The sequence below is a fragment of the Phocoena sinus genome, chromosome 1, assembly GCF_008692025.1.
Source record: "Phocoena sinus isolate mPhoSin1 chromosome 1, mPhoSin1.pri, whole genome shotgun sequence".
Taxonomy (NCBI): Eukaryota; Metazoa; Chordata; class Mammalia; order Artiodactyla; family Phocoenidae; genus Phocoena; species Phocoena sinus.
Window position 1 is genome coordinate 129,214,428 of NC_045763.1, and position 25,536 is coordinate 129,239,963.

A 25,536-nucleotide genomic window follows, 5' to 3' on the forward strand; every position below is an offset into this window, starting at 1 on the left:
GAAAGGGAAAGGGAAGGGTTCCGGAGAGAAAACTACAGCTCCCAAGGGCCCTTGCACGGACTCGGCGCGCCCTGGGCTAGAGGGCGGGCCATCGTACGAAGAAGGCTGAGGGTCACGAGGCTCCTCTCGGACTTCCTGAAGTGGGCGGGACTTGAGATGGGCGGGGCGGTGGCCACCCCCGCCTCTCTTGCTTTGTGTCCTCCTCCCTCTGGCTCAGCCGCCTGAGACGTCGGAGGGGGCGTGGCCCGCGCGGAGGCTAGTTGGGGGTGCGAGCGCCGCGGGACGTGGGTGACGCGTATTCTTCCAGCTCAGCGGTGTATGAGGTGTCGCGGCCCCGCCGGTGATTGGTTGTTGAGAGGCTAATACGCCGCGGCCGTTGGTCGCCGGCAGCACGGAGCGAGAACCGGGGAGGGCGGGGGTGATATGGGGCGGCAGCGGCGGCGGCAGCTGGAGGAGGCGGGCGAGGACGAGCTGGCGGCCGCGGCAGCAACGGCGGTCCCCGGAAGCTTCCTGTGAAGCGCACCCGTCGGCGCCGCTGTGGGCCCCTGGGAGAGAGCGGCCAGCGCGCGAGCCGCTCAGGAGGAGCTCTTCCAGCGCCGCAGCCCTTCGGACTCTCGGTCTCATCCTCGTTCTCCTGTTCCGGCTCCTCCATCTTGGCCTCGGCAGTAGCAGCTGCCGAGAGGATGTGCCGCCTTCTGGCAGAGGGAAGAAGGAGGAGAAGATGAAGAAGTACCGGCGGGCCTTGGCCCTAGTCTCCTTCCTCTCTCTGTGTTCCCTGGTCTGGTGAGTAGCCGCGACCACACGGGAGTTTCCCGTGAGGGGAGAGGGGGGCAGGGAGCGGCCCAGGTCACACCCCCAAATCATCCCGGCTTTTAGGGTGCGGGTCTCCAAGGCTCCTATGAAGCGACAAACCGATTACTCTGACTCCTCGGCGGGCTGGCCTGGCAGCCCTCTCTGCGGAGGTTTTCGTGGTGCGTTTTGGAATTTACAGAGACTAAGTGGGAGAGGGAAGCGCCTGGGTGCCTTTGTACCCGGTTACCCTGCCCCTTGGTGATGGTGGGTTGTGTGTGGGAAGTGTTCAGATAGAGGCTGGGCAAGTTGCTCGGGCTTAGTAGCAGCCACTTGTTTTCATGGTGTGGGAAGGGCATAAGGTATGTCGGATGTGATGTGTTCCCCACAGGCAATTTTAAAAACGTGACTTGTCGTGAAGGTGACTAATGTACGAGCACTGGTTTTCCTGGACCTTTCTCTCCTAGTCTTTGGCCTCGGGTACACTTGGGGTTGCTGTTCTTCGAGACTTTGGGGAGGCGTTATGAAGCACTTTTTCAAGGGGTAGATGATAAGAAGCTGTTTAGCAGACAGTGTCTTAGGGTGTAGCGTGTACAGGGGTTTCTGGTAGTGTGGATTGGATAATGCCCCGTAGTAATGGAAGGATAAGTCCTGCATTTTGAAGGCGGGAAGAGTGCTTTGTCTATAAGTTTGTGGAGTTTCTGTTAGTCCCTGGCACATTTGGGGTTTTTTGAAGGAGAAGAGAAAGCTTGTCAAAGGATCGCTACTACTATACTTGGAACATCTATTCTGCCCTCCGAGGGAGTTTCTTCAGAGATGTGTGACATTTGCTGACTGTAAAGATGCTTCTTCAGTCAAAGTGATTTGCTGTTACATTAAAATCTAGATAAACTAAGTTTCTTGTTCAGCTTATTTCTGCAAAACACCAACAATTTTTTTTCATTTATGTGGGTGCCTAATGGATTCCAAAGACACTGAAGTTGTAGAGTTGTTGTTCATAGAAAATAATATGTAAATAAGAAGAAAAGAAAACACTTGCCTGGCTGAACAATTTTGATTGGCAGGTTGATAGACGTTTTAGAGAACAAGAAATTTGGTCTCTTGACGTTCATTCCGAACCCTTTAATGAGACCAATGTTATCTCACCTTCTCCTTTTTAGTATCATGTTGGTTACCAAGAAGTGCATGTAGGAGATGAGTCCACTCACCTCATTTTAAATTTAAATTTGTACATGAGATACAGAAACCTTGTGTTCATATCCACTTCTTTCTGGGGGCTGTTTAGTTGTTTGTAGGTTATATATGTTTTTTCTTTCCTCTTTCTACTTCATCTTGCCCATCTTTAGGCCATGTTATTCTTCATCACTTTCTGAAATGGTTGAGACTGCAAAAAGGTTACACTTTTCATTCAAGTTTAAAACACCAGGATCTCTGATTTTTTTTTTTTAGTTGAAATATACTTGACATATAACATTGTGTAAATTTCAGGTGTACAACATGTTGATTTGATGCATTTACATAATGTAATATGGTTACCATTGTAGCAGTAGTTAGCATCTCTATCACATCACATAATAATTTCTTTTTGTGGTGGGAATAATTAAGATCTGGTCTCTTAGCAAGTTGATAATTATAATACAATAGTGTTGTCTATACTCAATATACTGTGATCTCCAGGACTAACTTATCTACCAGTTGCAAGTTTCTACCCTTAAACATGATTTAAAAAAAATTAATTGGCTGGTGGCAGTGAAATCAAACATTACAGTGTGGTTTTTAAAATCATTTGCAGATTTAAATTAACCATACTTCTATTACTTTGTTTAATTTCGGGCTGTCTTTTGCTTAAGCTGACCTCAATATGGTTTCTCAACTTTATTCATTGGAAGTAGTGAGGAGATCATGACCTGTTAGGGGAAGAAAAAAAAATCAGCCTAGTATTGAAAATAATAGTCATAAAGTTCTGTAAAGTTTGTTGACTTTCACAGTGAAAAATGGATGTTGAGGGATTAAATAGTGCATAGTTTAAGAAACTTTTGTTTAAGAAACAATTGGGTTAGTTTGTTTTGAGATTTGTTTGCGCTGCTAAATTTTAAGATATTTTAATTGTTCTTTACTGAGGCCGTGGAATGGCATTATAGGATATTAAGTCTTGAGAATTTTTTGGAAGGGTGATGATGACATCAGGGAAGAGAAGTGGTGTGTGGTGTGATTGGCAAAGGGTATGTTGTGTCTTTTGAGGCTGTTCTTCCTTGGGAAATTGGAATAATTAAATTATGTCACTGACTCAGCTGGAGATCTAACTCTTGCTGCAAGATGGTCTGTTAGGTCATTTCTCAACATCTCCATTCTCCCTTAGCCTAATGCTCTTGTAGGGTTTGACAAGTTTTGCAAAGAGTCACTTTTGTTTCTGTCATTTATAAAGTGTTCCAAGATTTTGTGATCCATTTCTTTTTTAAGCCGTACCATTTTGTAGATTTATGAGTGCTATGTGTTTATACTACAATACTCTATAAGTTTCTAAACTCCTCATCCTACGAATATTACTGAATTTTGCAATCACTTTATTTATACTGTCACATATTTATAGATCTTGCTTATGTCTCCCCTCTCCTTTTGTCTTTCCAGCCTGGAGTCCTAATCTTAGATTACTTTCACAAAAGACTCACCCTATCCTTATTATTCATTCTGGTTGCTATTTTTTTCCTTTTGCATACTTCATGTGATTCTTTATCAAATAGTACAGAGTATTTTAGGCATAAATGTACTATAGCTGCGGCAAGAATAATTATGATAGCTATTATTTATTGTCAAGTATCTCTGACAAACCTATGGTGTGTACTTTGCACATTTTAGCACCTTTAATCTTCACAACAACCCTATTAGTATTATTGATAATTTACTTTTACATTTTATAGTTAAGGAAGTAGAAAAGTTAAATAACTTGACTAAGGTAAAGCAGCTATTAAGTTTTGGAGCTTGGATTTGAACCTAGGCCGCCTGATTCATGGGATCCTGACTACTGTAATCCTTTGACTGTAGGTCAGGAAACCTATATTGTAGATACGGCTCCATCACTTACTAGATCTGCATCCTTGGACATGTTTTGTAATTTCTTTGAACCTTAGTCCTTATATCCTCAAAGTGGGAAAACTAATCCATTCACACCCCACAGGGTTGTTAGGAGGATAACATGAGATAACATATATGGTAGAGCTTTGTAAAATAGTTACGGGTACATTATCTGTATGTTTCATCATAAAGTCATTCAACAAGAGTTTTTCTCATGTTCATTAAGTACCAGATGTTGTTATGGGCATTGAAAATGTGAAAATAGGGTGACCAACTTATCCTGGTTTTAGCAGTGAAAGTCCTAAGTCCCAGGAATCCCCTATGTTAGTTTCCTATTGCTGCTGTAACAAGTTACCAAAAATTTAGTGACTTAAAACAACACACATTTATTATCTTACAGTTTTGGGGGTCAGAAGTCCAAAATAAGTCTTAACTGGGCTAAAGTCAAGGTGTCAGCAGGCCTGGTTCCTTGAGACTCTAAGGGAAGAGTCTGCTTCTTGACTTTTTCAGCCTCTAGGGGCTGCTTATATTCTGTGGCTCCTTCCTCGGATTATTCCAACCTCTTGCTTCAGTCTCCACATCTACTAATAACAGATCCTCCTGCCTCCTTTTACAAGGACTCTTTTGATTACATTGGGCCCACCCAGACAATCCAGGATTATCTCCCCATCTCAAATTCCTTAATTTAATCACTTCTGCAAAGACCTTTTTTACCCTGTAAGTCAACATATTCAGGGATTGGGACTCAGACATCTCTGGAGGGGCCATTATGCAGCCTAGCATACCCCGCCTTGGTCCTGGTAAACTAGGAAGATTGCTGACCACCCTAAAGAGGAAACAAAAAGACTTGGTCAAGTGCCTTAAGTGGTGGATATTCAAATTTTTTTGTATTCCCCCCATCAGAAAAGCATTGTGCATGCACCTTTAATATGTAATTAATTGTTTATAAGATTTATACATATGTAAATATGGTATTAGTATACTAATAGCATATTGGTATACATAATAAATTACACAAATTAGATGATTAAGAAAGATGAGAAAGAAAATAGTCTAAAACTTTATGTTAACAGACCTTTTTGTTCTTATTTAAAAAGTAGTAGTTTGATGAGAGGTGTGTGATTGACTGACTAGATTATTTTACATCAGAATGTGGATGAATAATAGCTTGTACTTAGCGCTGCTATTTTCTTGTTGGCTTGTGCTTGCATTATTATTATCTTTGCAGTCTTTGCAGGAATTTTTTCAAAGCTACTTCTCCATGTTGTGAGAGTCAGTTTAGTTAAAACTAAATAATATAATCCCTAAATTTGCTTCATTGAGCACACATAAATTGCAGTGCCTCACAGTGTGCTGGAAGTAAAGCCCACTGTTTGTGGACCTTCTGTTCTTTCCTCAGGTTTCTGACTATATAGTCTCTGCTGTTATGACCAGCTGACCTTCAGATCAAGTGTGAGTCCTTACATTAATCTTGATAAAGCTAAATTAATTAAAAATAGCCTTTATTTTTTAGAGCAGTTTTAGGTTCATGGCAGACTTGAGCGGAAAGTACAGAGATTACCTTTAGTACTTGCTCTCTGTGCCCACACGTGCACGGCTTCCTCCATTATCAGCATCCCCCAGCAGAGTGGTTTAATTTATTTTTTAAGACTAAAAAAATCTATTTTTTTCTTCCTGAACCCAAAAGGATCATCTTGGAGAAGCTCATATATAGAGCTAATGAGAAGAGCCTGACATTCAGACAATTCTCATACATTTGACAAATAGGTACCAAAAATAGTTTAAAAGGTCTTTAGAAACTCGAAAGGAAGACTTTGTATTCTAGGTAACGGTCTATCACTAGCTGTGTGTCCTCTGACAGATTATTTCTATGAGCCTCAGTTCTCATCCATAAAATGCTTTGCAGAATGGCTAGTTCAAGATGGGAGAATTTTGTTTCAGGCAGAGGAAAGATTCCTGTTGGTGGAGAGAGATGGGAAGGGAGGTTAGAGCCAGATTTTGAAGGGACTTGATTATTGTGCAGGTGAACTCTGATTTTAACCTGACTGAGAGGAGAATTAGTGAATTAGTTTAAACAGGAGAAACCGGAGAGTGAGGTCAGATTGATCTTTTAGTTAGATCACTGGGGGATAGAGTGGATTGGAAAGGACAGACATTAGAGACAGGGAGCCCTAAAGTGGCAGTCATACTAGGAGAGAGTTGATAGATATCCACAATATCTTGTGGATAGATATCCACAAACATTTTGTTAGGTAGAAACATTTATATGTTTAAAATACTTTAGTAAGAAACTACATGTTGCAGATTGTACTTTAGTGCCAGGTGTACGTTACCTGTTTTGTTTTCAAGACCATATTTTAAAGTAGATTCCAAAAATAAAATTGTACCTGTCTCAAGGGAATGGAAATTGCTTTTGAGTATTTGTAGTATAGGAATGTCAATCCTTTGCGATAGACTAGTTTCATAAATGCCGAATTTTTTGAAAGAAAATTTGGTTTTATTTTAGGACTTTGTTTTTGTAATGAATCACTAGTTAAAATTATTTTATATTTTCCGTAAAAGTAACAACTAGCTTTGGTAGAAAATGTTTTGTAGCATTAACATGGCTCATAAGTACTAAGCTTATTTTATATATATATATATATTTTTTTTGGTGGTACGCGGGCCTCTCACTGTTGTGGCCTCTCCCGTTGCGGAGCACAGGCTCCGGACGCGCAGGCTTAGCGGCCACGGCTCACGGGCCCAACCATTCCACGGCATGTGGGATCTTCCCGGACCGGGGCCCGAACCCATGTCCCCTGCATCGGCAGGCGGACTCTCACCCACTGCGCCACCAGGGAAGCCCTATATTTCTTGTTATGGAGTATTTGAAATCGATAACAGGAGAAAATGTGTAAAGTGCTTAAAACAGTGCTTTGCTCACAGTAAGCCCTATTATGTAAGTTCTTAGTATTCATTCATCCTGGGTGCTTTGGCAGAAGTAGGATCCTAGGCTGAGGTATCAGAGTTTAGAAGTAGGAATCCATACATCTGTTCAAAATATCAATATTATTTTGTTGCCAACAATGTATTTGGTGTGGTGGGGGTGGCTGAAGAAGCAGGAGACTTGAGCTCTGCCCTCAGGAGTATACAAGCTGCTTGTCAAAATATAGGTAGGTACTGGTGTAGTGGAAAGGGCATGAAACTAAGTTAGAGCTTGGCTGTAATCCTTTATTTCCAGTATTGACAGTGAACATTTGTTGGGCACTTATTTCTTTTTTTAAATTTTTTGTACAGCAGGTTCTTATTAGTCATCCATTTTATACACATCAGTATATACATGTCAATCCCAATCGCCTAATTCATCCCCCCCGCCCCCCATCATGGCCACTTTCCCTCCTTGGTGTCCATACATTTGTTCTCTACATCTGTGTCTCTATTTCTGCCCTGCAAACCGGTTCATCAGTACCGTTTTTCTAGGTTCCACATATATGCGTTAATATACGATATTTGTTTTTCTCTTTCTGACTTGCTTTGCTCTCTATGACAGTCTCCAGATCCATCCACGTCTCTACAAATGAGCCAATTTCGTTTCTCTTTATGGCTGAGTAATATTCTATTGTATATATGTACCACATCTTCTTCTTTATCCATTTGTCTGTTGATGGGCATTTAGGTTGCTCCCATGACCCGGCTGTTGTAAATTGTGCTGCAGTGAACATTGGGGTGCATCTGTCTTTTTGAATTACGGTTTTCTCTGGGTATATGCCCAGTAGTGGGATTGCTGGGTCATATGGTAATTCTATTTTTAGTTTTTTAAGGAACCTCCATACTGTTCTCCATAGTGGCTGTATCAGTTTACATTCCCACCAGCAGTGCAAGAGAGTTCCCTTTTCTCCACACCCTCTCCAGCATTTGTTTGTAGATTTTCTGATGATGCCCATTCTAACTGGTGTGAGGTGATACCTCATGGGAGTTTTTTTTTGTTTTTTTTTGCGGTACGCGGGCCTCTCACTCTTGTGGCCTCTCCCGTTGCGGAGCACAGGCTCTCGACGCGCAGGCTCAGAGGCCATGGCTCACGGGCCCAGCCGCTCCGCGGCATGTGGGATCTTCCCGGACTGGGGCATGAACCCGTGTCCCCTGCATCAGCAGGCGGACTCTCAACCACTGCGCCACCAGGGAAAGCCCCTCATTGGAGTTTTGATTTACATTTCTCTAATAATTAGTGATGTTGAGCAGCTTTTCTGGGCACTTATTTCTGTTCTAAGTGTTTTATATACACTAACTCATTTTGTCCTAATTAACTCTTTTGAGATAGACACACCATTTTAAAGAGATTAAGAAAGATACAAAGAAATTAACCAACTTGCCTACATTCTCAGTAAGCAGTGAGCTGGAATTTAAGTAGCCTGAATCTGAGCCTGTGCTCTTAACCACTACTCTCTGCTGCCTGTAGGCCGGGAGGTGGCCTTAGGCAAGTTTCTTTACCTTTTCTTTGTCAATTTTTTAATCTAAAAAATGAGGCTGACTGGATTGGCTCTACAAGGAATGAATAATAGAATTATTCATGAAGCTTTAAAAAAAAAACAAACATGCCTATGGCACTTAACCTTGGAGATTTTGTTAAGTTTGGGATACTCTTGTGCATTCCAGTCATTACTGCTAAATTAAATGAATTCTGAGATTTTTCTTTTGCACTTTTAATATTCTAAGGTATCTGATTTGAGCATTAGTGAACAATACAAAGAGCTGAATTGTTTAGTAGTTTCTTAAAAAAGGGAAAAACTGAACTGGAGTTGTCAAGGAAGACTTGGTTTTAAGAGAAATGACATGTGTGGTTCATATACCTTACTTCTGTGGAATACAGGTGCTTCATGAACTGAAACAAGATACACTGGTGCTGCTGATATGAATAGTGGCCTTTACCTAGTTTGTGTGTGTGTGTCTGCTTGCCGGCCTGCAGTGGGCAGATAGTACTTAATTGTCAGGAGAAATGAGAAAGGTTATGAGTAAAAGAGACCATGTACTTGATATGGGTGGAAGTGATAGCAGACAAGCCTGAGTAGAAAATAAAAGCTAAAGTCATCCCTTGGTATCCGTGGGGGATTGGTTCCAGGACCCAACCTTGGATGCTCAAGTCTGTTATGTAAAATGGCGTAGTACACTCAGCCCTCCCTCTACCCAGATGTGGAACCTGTGGATGCGGAGGGCTGAGTGTATTCTGGAAATTGTGATGGGTTTTGCAAGCTAAACCAAGGAGTAAGGCAGTAAAGATCCAGCAAAAGAAGTGGTGTTTGGAGAGTGTTATTTTGACATCATTGTGTTAGAGGAGAAAGGCTGGAGGGATGAATACTAAATGAAAAGCAATTGGAATAGTTCAAGTTTTTCATAACAAGGACTTGGCAGCAGAAATGAAGAGGGTTCATTGAGCAGAGATTTTGAGGAAGTAAATGATCTGGTTTGGTGATAGGTTGGCAAGTTGGCAATGCAGTACAGTAGAAACAGCACTGGGCTACGATTCAGAAGAACTGGGTTTTAGTTTGCCTCTAACCAGCTCCTTGTCTTCAACACCACCTTTCTGTTGTCCATCTCAATGTCAAGAGATGTTTACCGAGGCTTTTCTATGTGCTGCCTTCTGTGCAAGATTCTGGTGGACAAAACAGAAAAAGTAGCTGCTTTCTTGGAGCCTACTGTGGTTGAGAGAATAAATTCTAGGGTCTAAAATGATGAATCTGTGAAGTAAAGTTCAAAGAGAGAAGAGGAGTTAATTTTTTTTCTTTTAACTTGGGCAACTAGAAGAATTGGAGGTGTTAAAAAAGAACTGGAAGAGTTGCAAAGAGTTTTAAAGGAGAAGGAGATGTTAGTTGAGGCGAGTAGAATACCCTAGTGGAAACGTTATGTAGGCACTTAAATGCAGACTTCAGTGAAAATGAGATTTGGGCTGGAGCTGTCCTCATAGAGGGGATCATTTTTGAAACAGAACCTTTGAACATGGAGTTTCTGCAGATATCTAGAACAAACAAAGGTGACAAGCAAAGTAAAGCTCTGAGAGCGGAAACTAGGGAAGGTGGAAAGAGGTTTAAGGAGGTCATTTGAATGGTCAGCAATTTAAAAGTCTCAAGATAGCCTGAAAAGCTTGAAAATTGAGAGAAGGGCCTTGTTTTCAAAAGAGAGAGGTGATTGATAAGTTTTTGTGAGTGGAAATAGAAGGTATTTGGAGAGTGGTTAAGTGTGAGCTCGTACACATTTGTTTCGCAGCCAGACGGGATACAGGAAGCTGGAGTAGCCTCATACTTGTATGTTTCAAACCATTCAACCCATTTCGATTTGAGGAGGGATACTGAGGGCCTACTGCAAGGGACTTGAGCATCTGTGGATTTTGCTATCCGCAGGGGGTCCTGGAACCAAGATACCTAGGGACAACTGTTTACACTACTCTGGAATTTGATAAATGAAAGAAGATAAGGATAGTAGCTGATAACAATTGCTAACATTTGAGTGCGTATTCTGTGCCGGGCTAAGCATTGCACATGCATTATTTCATTTTCCCATTTTACAGTGGAGACATACAGGTTTTATAATTTGTCCAAGAGAATGCACCTGGGATTAACACTTGGGTCTTTTGACTCTGAAGTCCATGCCCTAGCCACTACACTACAAAGCTTTGTATTTATCTCTTGTGGCTGCTTTCTAAATCAAGAGGTAAATATTGCCCCTCCCTTGTAATAGTTCTTATATTTTTATGTTCTGCTGTAACTAGCCATGACTAACATCATCAGTTCTTAAGGGAATGGATTAGTGTTATTTTCTCACCTTTCTTTTCATTTATCTATTGACCAGAGAGTATTAAATAAGAAATGTAGCACTAGAGAAAGATCGTAGGCTTTGGAGAGGTAGATCTAGATTTGTAGTCACAAAGTGAGTGACTTTGGGCCAGTTAACTTCTGAGCTTTAGTTTATTTGTAAAAGTTAGATTAATATTTTAATCTAAACTGCCTGACACACTAAAAAAAAAAGACTGTTTTCTTCTAGAGACATCAGATATTTAGGATTGGATTGATCATACTCTGTTTATGCCACCTTCTGTATGGGTCCCCCTTTTTCCTCCATTTTACATCATTACTCTTTTATCTTCTGTCTTCGTTTTCATGCCTATCTCCCCCATGTTAGGCATTTACCCTAGAGTATATTTGATGTGTTTTTCCAGTTGACCTTCAGGTATTTACTTCATATATTTGTGTTTTCTTCCAAAATAATGTTTTGTTTATATGTTTTAAAATTTACATACGGGGTATAATGCTATTAATCTCATTCTTTTTCCTACTTTTTTCCACTGAACACTTTTAGAAGCTTGTTTTTGTTACTAGAATCATCATTAAGTGAATTCTACGTAGTTAATGATGTGGCAGATGCCTCAGGAAGGCCTGATGTCATTTATTCGTTCATTCAATGGGTATTTATCAAGCCCTTTGTGTGCAGGCTGCTTCTAATGAGAGACTTTATGCCAACAAATGCATTTGGGAGTATTTGTTCCAGTTGCTTGTCTTTTGCACTCCCAGTACTACAGATGAATTAGGGTGGTTTTGTAGTAAATCTTAATTATCTGGCAAGGTGAAACACTTGTCTTTGCTTTTTTTGTTAATGTAGTTATTCTTAGACCGGTTTTTCCATATCATATTTAGAACATTAGGATCCTTCAGGTTATTTTGTTTGTTTTTGTCTTTAGGATTTTCTTTTAATTTTTATTTTACATTGGAGTATAGTAGATTTACAATGTTGTGTTAGTTTCAGGTGTACAGCAAAGTGATTCAGTTATACATATACATATATCTATTCTTTTTCAGATTCGTTTCCCATATGGGTTATTACAGAGTGTTCAGTAGGGTTTCCTGCCCTATACAGTGAGGATCCTTCAGGGTTTTTTGTTGTCTTTGTTTTGGCTGCGTCAGGTCTTAGTTGCAGCACGCAGGATCTTTCGTTCCAGCGTGTGGGCTCAGTAGTTGCAGCATGCGGGCTTAGTTGCCCTGTGGCACGTAGGATCTTAGTTCCCCAACCAGGGATTGAATCCGCATCTCCTGCATTGGAAGGCTGATTCTCAACCACTGGGCCACCAGGGAAGTCCCCCTTCAGGTATTTTGATAGGAGTTATATTTGAGTGGTGAATTACTTTGGGGAGAATTGCTGTCTTTACTCTGCTGTTAGTAGCATTCCATCCATGAACATATTAGATCTTCATTTATTTGTCTCTTCATTTTATGGTCATTATTAGAGTTAACACTTTTTCTCTATAAGTGTTTGTAATTTTTAAGGTTAATTTCTATAAATTATTTTATAAGTTTTGTTATTGCTAATAGTTTATTTTCTATTTTGTTATTGCTGGGGAGGAAAATATTGACTTTTTTGCTTATATTTTTAAATTGAAATAATTTACATGCAGTGAAATGCACATATGTTATCAACTGTATAGTTGGATCAGTTTTGACAAATGCATACATCTGTGTAACTCACACCCCATCAAGATACGGAACATTTCCATCACTCCATGTTTTTTCATGTCCCATTCTACAGAATTCCCTGAAGCAACCGGTGATTTGATTTCTATCACCATGGTTAGTTTTGCTAATTCTGGAACTTTGTTTAAATGGAATTATACAGTATTTATTCTGGTGTCTGGCTTCTTTCACTCAGTGTAATGCTTCCAAGATTTATCTATCTTGTTTCATTCATTAGTAATTCATTCCTTTTTATTGTGAGAAGTAGTACATTGTATGAATATACTACAGTTTGTTTACATTCTCCTGTTGAACATCTGGGCTGCTTCCAGTTTTTGGCTGTTAGGAGTGAAAGCTACAGGGGACATTTTTGTATACATAGTTTTCATTTCTCTTAAGAAGTACCTAAAAGTGGAATTGCAAACGCCAAAACAGATGGATATCGCATGCTTCTGGATATCATACCCTGAGAAAGACACAACATCGCTTATGAAGGCTTCCAGCCAGCAATACATAACCTGAATCTGGTGGTGATGAAACATCAGACAAACCTCAAAAAAGGACCATATTATTTCAAAATAAAAGGACTATGTCCTTCAAAATGTCAGTGCCACATAAGGTAAAGGCCAAGAACTATTCCAGGTTAAAGGAGGCTGAAGGCACATGAAAAATGCAGGATATGGTCTTACACTCGATTCTGTACTTGAGGTGGGGAGAGGGGGAATGCTGTAAGGACACTACTGGGGACATAGATTATTGTGTCAATGTAACATTTACTGAGGTTGATAATTGTGGCATGGTTGTATAAGAGAATATCCTTATTCTGAAGAAATACGTACAGAAGGTATTTAGAGATAAATTACATGGAGTGGGGAGAGAGGGAGGGCTATGTGCTTGCCAGGAGCAAATGGCAAATGATGGAACCAATGGGTCAAAATGTTAACAATAGGTTGATATGGGCAAAGGGTTTGTGGATGTTATTTGTGCTATGTTGGCATTTCTTCTGAAAGTTTGAAATTATTTCCAAATAAAAAGTGGGGAAAAAAAGAGTGGGGTTTCCTTTTTCTCTGTGTATGGTGTTGATTAATCCACTCAGATTTCTTTAATTATCATCAATTAAAGAAATACTTTAATTGATGGTATACTTTGTGCCAATTTTGTTATTTTTCTAGAAACATCCATTTCTTCTGAGTTTTCAAATGTATTAGTATATATAGCTGGTAATATTTTGTAATTTAAAAAAATCTGTTTTGTTTGTGGTTATTTCATGCTTTTAGAACATATTTTGTTAATTCACGTCACCAACTCTCCTTTATCGGTTTTTCCAGAGGTTTATCTTTTTAATATTTTCGTCGAAGAACTAACTTTTGGTTTTCTTAATCTTCTTTGCTTTTTTCTGGTTTTGTTTTTTATTTCAGTGATTTCTGTCCTTATAGTCTTCCTTTTTTCTTTAGATTTACAGTCCTTTATCTTCTTGAGTTGAAAGATTAGCTGTTTTGTAATCAGTGTCTCCAAATGTGCTCAGAAGCATAGTTTTCCTGCTGCTGTCTTACCAGCATTACTGGCATCCCACCAATTTCTACCTGTAGTCTTCTGCCACAATGTTTTGTAATGTTCCCTATTGTTTCCTCTTTAACCAAAGGATTATTCTGCTGCATAATTTTGTTTCCAGGCTTTAGAATGTTGTTAGCTGTTGTTAATCCTAAATGACACTCAAATGTGAATTTTACAAGACTTTAAATTACATTTACTCAGAAAGTTAATACCTTTCTATATGAATGGTGAATCCATGCCACATTATTGGGGAGGAATTGGCAAAAAGGGATAAATGTCCTCTTAGTTTCCAGATTCTGTTTTTTGAGCTTGTGTGTGTGTGAGGGGATGGTGGGTGGGTGGGTGGGCGAGCTGGGGAGTGGTAGTGGTGGAGGTGATGGGGCTGATGGGAAGAGGAATGAAAAGTGACCTAATTTCCTTTCTGCTACTTGCTACAAAACAGTTTCCCTTAGAACCCTTATTCATTTAATAAGTATTTATTAAGCACATAATGTTTGCAGGTTTTGGCTTTGTAGGGAGGGGCTAAAGTATCAATAGTTAGGAATATGGAATTGATTCTCAAAGAGTTTAAGTGTAAGAGAGGATATACATGGCACAGAATCAACTTACAAATAGTAGAGGGGAGTACTCATTTTGAACTGAGGGAGAGTGTCAGAGGCTCACAGACTGCTATTTATCTTGATGTGATTTGTGGTGCTGAACTTCTTAAAAGTTTTGAAACTCATCAGGCATGGGATTTTCATAGTACAGTTTTTGAAACTTGCTTAAGTAGTATGGAATGAGACCCATTTAATCATGCAACAAAGTGCCCTCAGCCATTGTAATGTGACCCACTGATTGTTAATGAGGGGGCATGCATATCTAATTCACCTGGGGGAACTTGTTGAAAGTAAAGACCCCATTATAGAGATTCATTCTTCTTCAGTAGAGTTGGAGTGGGTTTGGGGTATTTCATTTTACTTTGGTGATTTAAAATTCCTTGACAATTATTAGTTGGTGATAAATTTTATCTATTTTAGGCTTTTTCTTATACACAAAATTAAGGTTATCTTTACAGGTCTGTCCTTAATTAATATCTGTCCTTAAATAGGGACTGATGTTAGAGGTATTTAAGTGATACTATTGATAAAGCTGGAGGAATAGGGTAGATAGGTAAAGAATGTAGTCTGTATTAATGTCAGGTGTATTCGCGTTCTTCAGAGAAATAGAACCAACTCTCTCTCTCTCTCTCTCTCTCTCTCTCTATATATATATATATATATATATGTATATATATATATATATATGTATATAATGAGGCATTGGGTCACACGATTATGGGAGCTGAGAAGATCCACGGTCTGCAATCTGAAAGCTGGAGACCGAGTGGTTAATTCAGGCCAAGTCTGAAGGCCTATTAACCAGTAGAGCTGAAGATATAAATCCCAGTTAAAGGGCAGGAGAAGATGAGATGCCTCAGCTCAAATAGTGAGCAGAGGAAAAAAGGGCAAATTCATCTGATTTTTGTTCAATTCAGGCCCTCAAAGGATTAGATGATGCCCACTTACATTGGGGAGGGCAGTCTACTGAGTCCACTGATTCAAATGCCAACCTCACCCAAAAAACTCCTAACTTTGGGTAATGGGATTTGATTATATGATAGTAAAAGTAAGGATCATGAGATTTAAATGTCTTTTGGACATCTTCACATTAACTGTGAATATTAGGATTTATACACACATATACACATACACATGCAGAATTCTTGATGATAAAACTAGTATGTGCTCATGGTAGAAATTCCAAAAGTATAGAAAGGAATATAGAAAATAAGGGGGCATAATCTCGAAAATTCTAACACCCACAGTTTTGAATATCTGAAACTTTTTGCTGTCCCAAATATGTGTATATATACACACTCACAAATGTACCTACAAACACACATGTGTACACACACACAGCTGAGAAACAATGCAAAAGTCTATCAGTAAAGAAATATTTAATAAATAATGATATATCTGTATGAAATTTTGAATAAGTAATATATTCTTGTGGTTCAAAAGACATAGAGTATTATAGAGTGAAGAATATCCATTATCCTGTCACCCAGTCACTCAGTTTTCTACCCTGGAGGCAACCAAGGTGGTGCTTTTTTTTCTTTTCTTTTTAATTCTTCCAGAGAAATTTATGCACATACAGGTGCCTTTAGTACACATATGCACACACGGTAGCATACTATATGTATATATTATTATGTACTTTGCTCTTCTCTATTTTTTTTTTTTTGGTTTTGATTTTTATCAAAATGATGTATTCATATCAAAAAGTCAGATAGCTCTAAAAGGATTTTGTTTGTTTGCTTTTGCAAATAAGCCATTCCCTCATCCCTCTTTCCCCATTATTTCTTTCAAGGAAGCCACTTTTATCTCTTGGCTGATGAATTTTATGTTTACCTCTTTGTCTCTAAAATAATTGCTTTAATGTCAGTTTTAAGTATTTTACTACAGATGATCAGATTCTCTTAAGCCCATGCTAGTAATACAGTTTAGTCATAATTTGGGTTAGATGAGTATTCAGTGTTTATATTATGACTATAAATGATACAACTGAGCTGTGTAGTAAAACATGATTACTTTTCCCTTTTCTGTTCTACTTTTCCTTTCTCATGGTACTAATATTTGACTTGTTTTGTTATGTTTGCTTATTTTTCTATTTAATTACAAATTATCTGCCAGTTATGTAAATCTGTTCTTGAGATTTTCAGACTCATCAGTTGTGCTGTTAATTTCATCCTCCTAAAGAAGTCTCTTCCAGAGCTTCTGATGACCTCCAATTTAGTATGGTTGCCCTCTGTTCTTTGTGTACGTACAGCTGTCATCCTAGGAATTCTCTTTCCAGTCACCCTGGGGATTCCCTTTTCCTCTCTCATCTCACTACCATATTGTTGTGATTATTGTGGTTTCTTAGATGTCTAGTTTCCCCACATTAAAATCTTCTTGACTATTCTATTTATATAAAGTTTAGAGTCAGTCTGTCTAATTTTTTAAGTTTCCTTTTTTGCCACTTCAGTATGTGGTTTTCAGATCTTCCATACATATTACCTTAAATTGTGTAAAATTGACTTCTTTTTTTCAACTTAAAGAATTGTCAATAATGGCAATTTCAACCATTCCTACTATTAACAACATAGAATATGTACTAGTATATGTATAGAACATTTCTCACTAAGTTTAGTATTTTATTGTAATATTATAAAATACTATAAAATGCAAAATAATAGTATTACATTGTAATACTATAAAATACTAAATATTTTATTGTTTCTATCATAAACGGGGACTTTTCTTCTGTTAAATCTTTTTTTTTTTTTTTAAACATCTTTATTGGAGTATAATTGCTTTACAATCGTGTGTTAGTTTCTGCTTTATAACAAAGTGAATCAGTTATACATATACATATGTTCCCATATGTCTTCCCTCTTGCGTCTCCCTCCCTCCCACTCTCCCTATCCCACCCCTCCAGGCTGTCACAAAGCACGGAGCTAATATCCCTGTGCCTTGCGGCTGCTTCCCCCTAGCTATCTACTTTACTACGTTTGTTAGTGTGTATATGTCCATGACTCTCTCTCGCCCTGTCAAAGCTCACCCTTCCCCCTCCCCATATCCTCAAGTCCGTTCCCCAGTAGGTCTGCGTCTTTATTCCTGTCTTACACCTAGGTTCTTCATGACATTTTTTTTTTCCCTTAAATTCCATATATATGTGTTAGCATACGGTATTTGTCTTTTTCTTTCTGACTTACTTCACTCTGTATGACAGACTCTAGGTCTATCCATCTCATTACAAATAGCTCAATTTCATTTCTTTTTAAGGCTGAGTAATATTCCATTGTGTATATGTGCCACATCTTCTTTATCCATTCATCCGATGATGGGCGCTTAGGTTGTTCCATCTCCGGGCTATTGTAAATAGAGCTGCAATGAACATTTTGGTACATGATTCTTTTTGAATTTTGGTTTTCTCAGGGTATATGCCCAGTAGTGGGATTGCTGGGTCATATGGTAATTCTATTTGTAGTTTTTTAAGGAACCTTCATACTGTTCTCCATAGTGGCTGAACCAATTCACATTCCCACCAGCAGTGCAAGAGTGTTCCCTTTTCTCCACACCCTCTCCAGCATTCATTGTTTCTAGATTTTTTGATGATGGCCATTCTGAGTGGTGTGAGATGATATCTCATCGTAGTTTTGATTTGCATTTCTCTAATGATTAATGATGTTGAGCATTCTTTCATGTGTTTGTTGGCATTCTGTATATCTTCTTTGGAGAAATGTCTATTTAGGTCTTCTGCCCATTTTTGGATTGGGTTGTTTGTTTTTTTGTTATTGAGCTGCGTGAGCTGCTTGTAAATTTTGGAGATTAATCCTCTGTCAGTTGCTTCATTTGCAAATATTTTCTCCCATTCTGAGGGTTGTCTTTTGGTCTTGATTATGGTTTCCTTTGCTGTGCAAAAGCTTTGAAGTTTCATTAGGTCCCATTTGTTGATTTTTGTTTTTATTTCCATTACTCTAGGAGGTGGGTCAGAAAGAATCTTGCTGTGATTTATGTCATAGAGTGTTCTTCCTATGTTTTCCTCTAAGAGTTTGATAGTTTCTGGCCTTACATTTAGGTCTTTAATCCATTTTGAGCTTATTTTTGTGTATGGTGTTAGGGAGTGATCTAATCTCATACTTTTACATGTAGCTGTCTAGTTTTCCCAGCACCACTTATTGAAGAGGCTGTCCTTTCTCCACTGTACATTCCTGCCACCTTTATCAAAGATGAGGTGTCCATATGTGCGTGGGTTTATCTCTGGGCTTTCTATCCTGTTCCATTGATCTCTCTTTCTGTTTTTGTGCCAGTACCATACTGTCTTGATTACTGTAGCTTTGTAGTATAGTCTGAAGTCAGGGAGCCTGATTCCTCCAGCTCCTTTTTTCGTTCTCAAGATTGCTTTGGCTATTCGGGGTCTTTTGTGTTTCCATACAAATTGTGAAATTTTTTGTTCTAGTTCTGTGAAAAATGCCAGGGGTAGTTTGATAGGGATTGCATTGAATCTGTAGATTGCTTTGGGTAGTAGAGTCATTTTCACAATGTTGATTCTTCCCATCCAAGAACATGGTATATCTCTCCATCTATTTGTATCATCTTTAATTTCTTTCATCAGTGCCTTATAATTTTCTGCATACAGGTCTTTTGTCTCCTTAGGTAGGTTTATTCCTAGATATTTTATTCTTTTTGTTGCAGTGGTAAATGGGAGTGTTTTCTTGATTTGACTTTCAGATTTTTCATCATTAGTATATAGGAATGCCAGAGATTTCTGTGCATTAATTTTGTATCCTGCTACTTTACCAAATTCATTGATTAGCTCTAGTAGTTTTCTGGTAGCATCTTTAGGATTCTCTATGTATAGTATCATGTCATCTGCAAACAGTGACAGCTTTACTTCTTCTTTTCCAGTTTGGATTCCTTTTATTTCCTTTTCTTCTCTGATTGCTGTGGCTAAATCTTCTGTTAAATCTTATAACTGGTGGTGATGATTTGAGTAGAGAGTCTGTTGATTTCTTTCTAAATTTTATACCTAGGAATATAATTTTATACCCAAGACTTCTTTTTTCTTTTTTTCCAAGACTTCTTTTAATAGGTGTTTCTTTTTAGTTTACCACCTATATAAACTCATTATCTGCAATTAATGATAATGTTACTGTCTCCTTTCCCATTTTACACTGCTTTTGTCCTCATATTATGTAATACTAGTGACAATGGACATTTTTGTCTTGTTTCAGATCTAAATAGGGGTATTTTTTGGTTTCTTCACTGAGTATGATACTGGCTTTTAGGCTTATGTGTTATGCATATGTTTCCCATGTTAAATGTCTACTTATTACTCTTTTATTGACTTCAAAAATCTTGATGGTTGTGTAAATTTATCAGATGTCTTTTGGTGACGGTAATCATGAGATGTTTTTCCCTGATATTTTTGCATGGCAAACTAAATAGGTTATATTATATTGAACCATTTTTGAATAGCGGAGCTAAGTTCTACTTGACCATAACAGTAGTATTTTATATCTTTGGTATGTTATTGGAGACTTTTAAAATTTTTCTTTAGCTGTTTTGTGTCTGATTTCATATTATTAACCTATAGTATTTATATGTATGTGCTCTTTCTGTTAATTTTTGATATCACTGTTATGTTCCCTATATAAAAATAATTTGGAGGCTTCTGTGCTTTGAAATATCAATAGTTGAGGTAGCTTTAGAGTTATCTGTTCTTAAATATTTGGTAGAATTTAGAATATCATTGGCATTTGATGCTGTCTGAGGAGGTTAGCTCTTTGACAGCTTTCTCTGTTCCTTCTGTGATAATTATCAGATACTCTTTTTGTGAAGTTTTTACTGTTTTACCTTCATGAGATTCATGATGCCTTACTTGGAGTGCTGATAACACTGTTTATGGTTTTCTTAGGACATTAAATAAAAAATCTTCATCTTACGTACATTTGTCTTCATCGTTAAATTGTTAAGTTCTCAAGGGCATTAGGATAAGAACCATCTGTTTATTGCCTCAAATTCTAGTCCAGGTATGGAATATGTTGGCTTAACAACTTTTTTTTCTTCTTTCTTTCTTCTGTTTTTTTTGGTGGTGGTGACGGTGGATGTTTTACAGGCTTCCCAGTTGGCATGTATGTTGCAAAGAGAGTTCTTCAGCTTCATCATACTACTCTCAAGATGACAATTGTGCACTAGAAAATGAAGATGTACAATTCCAGAAAAAGGTACCTTAAATGAAGTTGAAGTTGTAATTTGTGTATTAGCTTTCTGAGACTTCCTCAAAACATTTGGAATAAAAGTATTTCACAAATACTATGACATAATTTTGGTGGAGGTTTGTAATTTTCTTTGCTGTAATATGAGGAGTTACTCAGGTAATTCTGAAATTAATGTGACTCTGAGATATTTATATATTCTTATTGCTTATATTTGGAATGTTGTAATAACATCCTTAGTCCTACAGTAAGGAGAAAAAATAGTGCCTATTCAGAGAGAAAACTAGGGTTCTCTTTTTAATGCTTTAACTAGCAAAGGGTTTCTAAAGAAACCCCAGTCTTATAAATTAAAAACTATTAGAAATGAGGATTGTAGGGAAAGTCTGCAATTAGTGGCTATGTACTTTGTTTTATATAATTGTGTGGAGTGAATAGACAGAGTCCAAAAAATCTGATGGTGTCTAAATAATTTATTATTTTATCATTTTAAATGATTAAAGGTGAGTATTGACTTTAGCTAGATTTGGCTCCCCCCTCCCCCCAACTCAATATACTTATTTTAAATTACAGATGTAATTTATACCCACTATAAGATATTCATATTTATATCCCATTCCCCTCCTCAAAGGAACCACAATTTACGGTTTCTTGTGAGAACATTCAGACCATTTTCTGTGGTTATAGATATATCATTTTATAGCACACAAATTAATGTTTTAATTTTTGTTCAAAAAGTATTGTACAAATTTATTTCTCCTCTTCTCCAGTAATATCTCATGGATACCTTTGCATGTTACTGTATTCTTCTGAATAGCTACATTTTTATTCTGTCATGGGTATATCACAATTTATTAAGCATTTATTTATTGATAGACTTTTGCATTGTTTCTCAGCTGTGTGTGTGCATGCATGTTTGTGTGTACGTTTGTGTGTGTGTGTGTGTGAATGCACAAACTTACAATTACATGCTTGGGCTGTTTTTATTTTTGGCATGATATTGTGTTTAGATTATTTAAATTTCTGAGTTACACAGGATATATTTCTGGGATGGAGCAGTTAAAATTTTGAAGACTATTGCTGGGTATCTCTCCGAATAAAGTATAATTGTGTGCTTCTATCTACAGTCTGTAAGATTTAGAGCTAATATCTTCTTTGATGAGAAATTTGAAAACTTAAATGTTGTAAGAATGAGTTTAAGCAAAGCATTAAGGAAGGGGAAACATTCTTTCAGCAAACATTTGGGTACCTAGTATATATGCTATACAGGCTTAGATAATGATGAATATGAACTTCGCTTTTATGAAGCTTATATGCCAGAAGATAAATTTAAGGACAATATATCTGAAATTCTAATTTGAAATTCAGTGTCAAGAGAGATGACACAAAGAACTCTTAAGTACATTCATTTATCAAGTATTTACTGACATACAGTGCTGGGTAGTAGGACTAAAGTGTTTATTAAGAAATCAGATGTAGTGTATATTTGGAAGGCAGCTATGCTCATCACTATACCACCAGCGCACACATGTAGTATACATTTGAAGTGAAGCAGTAAGGAGGGTAATGCAGGAAGGTAGACAATAAGCATGGAAACAAATAAAAGACATTAAAGTCACAGTAAAGTGTTTTGGTTGTAAAGTATAGAAAGATGGTCTTTAACGTTGCTTCAGGACTGTTTTGTGAAACAGTTTTATCCGTTGACCTTTTCTTTGTTGCAATATAGGATGAAAGAGAGGGACCTATCAATGCCGAATTATTGGGAAAAGTGGGTTCAAGCTTACCTGTTCCTCCAGAAGAACACAAGTTAAAAGATGACTACATTGTGAATGTACAAGTAAGCTTTGTTGCTTTGATTTTTTTATTTTTTTTTATTTTTATTTTTTTTATTATTTTTTTGCGGTACGCGGGCCTCCCACTGCCGTGGCCTCTCCCGTTGCGGAGCACAGGCTCCGGACGCACAGGCTCAGCGGCCATAGCTCACGGGCTCAGCCGCTCCGCGGCACGCGGGATCCTCCCGGACCGGGGCACGAACCCGTGTCCCCCGCACCGGAAGGCGGACCCTCAACCACTGCGCCACCAGGGAAGCCCCATGTTGCTTTGATTTTTAATGATATGCCTTTTCAAACTGCTTCACAAAACAGAAAACCTGTTTGGTCACCATATTGTGTATTTTTATTTTTTTCTTTTTGTAGTACCATGCAACTGGCCTTAATACTAGTCACCTGCTAAGAATACTACTTTTGAGAAAATTCGGAATTACAGGTTTAGTAGTAAATGTGACTTCTCTCTGTAGTATAGGTTTGGTTGTAAGTCCTCCTTTCTTCTAGATTCCATTTTGGCTTTCTGTAGTTTATCTTGTCTCTTCAGTTTTTCAGATGTCAGGGGAAATTATTTTCTGACTTAACATATTTGTATGTAGAACACAGAGCATTTTGATACCAAAATTTTACCACTTAGTGTGGAATATGGATTAATAAACAATAGGTTGAGTGTGTTTTTTCCTTTTTCTCTCATATTACATCCTAAATGTTATTTTCCATTTTGTATACCAGATTTTATGAAAGATATTAAAAACTAGACCAGAATGTAAGCTGATCAGAATGCTGAAGCATCTGGAAACCATTTAATATCGGGAGCGACTGAAGGAACTGGGGATATTTGATCTGGAGGGAAGAAAGACTAAGGAAAAACTAAGTATCTCAAGTATTAACAAATACAAATTTCAGCTTAAAAGGAGGGAGAATTCTCTTAAAAAAATGCAGCCAGAGTTATCTTATAAGTTAATTGGGTTATCTAAGGAGATATAGTAAGTTTCATTTTATTGGATTCTGGAGGACATTTGGAAAAGATTTGTGCATAAGAATAAGAGAAAAGTGATCTCTGTAGCCCTTCAGTTTTATGAGTATCCTGAACAGTCCAGCCATTGTTCATTTTCCTGAATCTTTATTATGGTATTCTCTTGTTCAAATACTTTGAAGTGCTCACTGCATCTTAGAGACCTGTGCTGTTCAATATAGTAGCCATTATTGTGGCTATTGTGGCTGTTGAGCATTGGAAATGTGGATAGTCGAAGTTGAGATTTGCCGTTAAGTATAAGATACACATCGATTTTGGAGACTTAGTAAAAGAAAAAAAAAAGTGTAAAATATCTTACTGATTTTTTTATATTGAATGCATATTGAATGATAATGCAGTATTTGATAATATTGTAATGGTTCTTTTCTAAAAGTCTCCATCATAAAATGCAAACTATTTGTACTCTTTTGTGAATTTTTCGTTCCAGTGTAAATAATTCCCAAATGATGACATTTTATTTTGTATTCTTCTGACTCTGCCTCATGTTTTCTTTCTGCTGCTGTACTGGCCGTCCTATTCTTCAGAACCCTAGTTCTTCTAGTCCAGAGTAGTCCTTAGTTTCTCTTTACCTTGAACTGAGCATGAGTACCTCTCACTTGATATTCATTTAGTAACTATTAAATGTCTACTGTGTGCTAGATACTGTGCTAGGCACTAGGAACATGAAGATCAAGAAAACATAGTCGGGCTTCCCTGGTGGCGCAGTGGTTGAGAGTCCGCCTGCTGATGCAGGGGACACGGGTTCGTGCCCCGGTCCGGGAAGATCCCACATGCCGCGGAGCGGCTGGGCCCGTGAGCCATGGCCGCTGAGCCTGCGCGTCCGGAGCCTGTGCTCCGCAATGGGAGAGGCCACAACAGTGAGAGGCCTGCGTACCGCAAAAAAAAAAAAAAAGAAAGAAAACATAGTCCTTACTCAAACATTTATAGTGTAGTTGAAGAGAAAGAAATAAATAAGGGCAATTGAGGTGTTATAGATCCTGTGATTAAAGTCTGTACAGAGAACAAGTGGAGGCATAGAGGAAGGGGAATAGCTAATTCTATTTAGGGTTAGTTGTGGGGGAGGAGGTACTGATAAGAGGTTTTCAAACATGAGGAGGTATTAAGTACGTTTCAGTTTGTGTTTTGGAGGAGTGAATGGCCCAGAGCATATGGGCCTTGAAGGAGCAGCAAGAATCATGTATTGCTTTGTAATGTTATTTATACATGCCTTCTGTTGTTATTTGTTGATACACATTGTCTTCTAAACTGCTCAGGGGCAAAAACTATGCCTGTACTATTTTATATATTTATATAGGATTTCTGTGTTTCTATTAGCATTAATTAATTACAGTAAGAGGGAAATTTTGTGGGTCCTGGTATAAAATAGGAAAGAAGAAAGACAAGCTGCTTTGTCCTAGTTTATGAAATGCCATGAAAAATGTGTAGAGCCTGTATTTTAATATGAAATATATTCCTTAGGGTGGTAATGTTGGAAGAAAGGATTTTTATAAAAATACTTTTTTAGTGAACATTATTTATTTATATTATTACTTTTGAGATATACTTCTTATGATACCCTCTTCAGCTAAAGAGATAATTTATTAATCCCAACATTAAATATAACTGACTTTTTTAAAAACAGAATACGGAGTCAAAAAAGTTAAGTCCATCTGTGATTGAAACACTCCCTACAGTTGATCTACATGAAGACTCTTCCAGTATAGTTGTGGACAGTGAAAACGTGGAAAATATTTCCAGCTCATCTACCTCAGAGATCACTCCAATCTCAAAGCTTGAGTAAGTCATTACAAAGAAAAAAAATATGATTAGATAATGACAGAAAAATTTCTTTGATCCTCAAATTTGGCATTTAGGCTATATAGCAGCTCTAAGTAATAATGCCTATTTTATTCTTATACATTGTTTAAAGTTTACTTTCCATTTATAGTTACTAAAAAATATTGGCTATATTCCCCATGTTGTACAATACATCCTTGAGCCTATCTTACACCCAGTACTTTGTACCTTCCA

General features: G+C 37.8%; 1 protein-coding gene across 7 annotated transcripts in view; it reads left to right on the top strand.

Moving 5' to 3' along the window:
* Nucleotides 1-286: 286 nt before the first annotated feature.
* The window catches only part of SUCO (SUN domain containing ossification factor), an 80,486-nt gene continuing 55,236 nt past the window's right edge, over nucleotides 287-25,536 (top strand). For 5 of the 7 annotated variants that reach the window (XM_032634017.1, XM_032634026.1, XM_032634050.1 and 2 more), the window contains exons 1-4: nucleotides 299-783; nucleotides 20,571-20,679; nucleotides 22,394-22,504; nucleotides 25,148-25,302. In XM_032634017.1, the coding sequence (XP_032489908.1) occupies nucleotides 722-783; nucleotides 20,571-20,679; nucleotides 22,394-22,504; nucleotides 25,148-25,302 (437 nt within the window). In that variant the 5' untranslated portion in view covers nucleotides 299-721. Of the gene's footprint in view, nucleotides 784-20,570; nucleotides 20,680-22,393; nucleotides 22,505-25,147; nucleotides 25,303-25,536 lie in introns of all 7 variants that reach the window. The other 2 variants (XM_032634034.1, XM_032634067.1) reach the window with 2 other exon arrangements.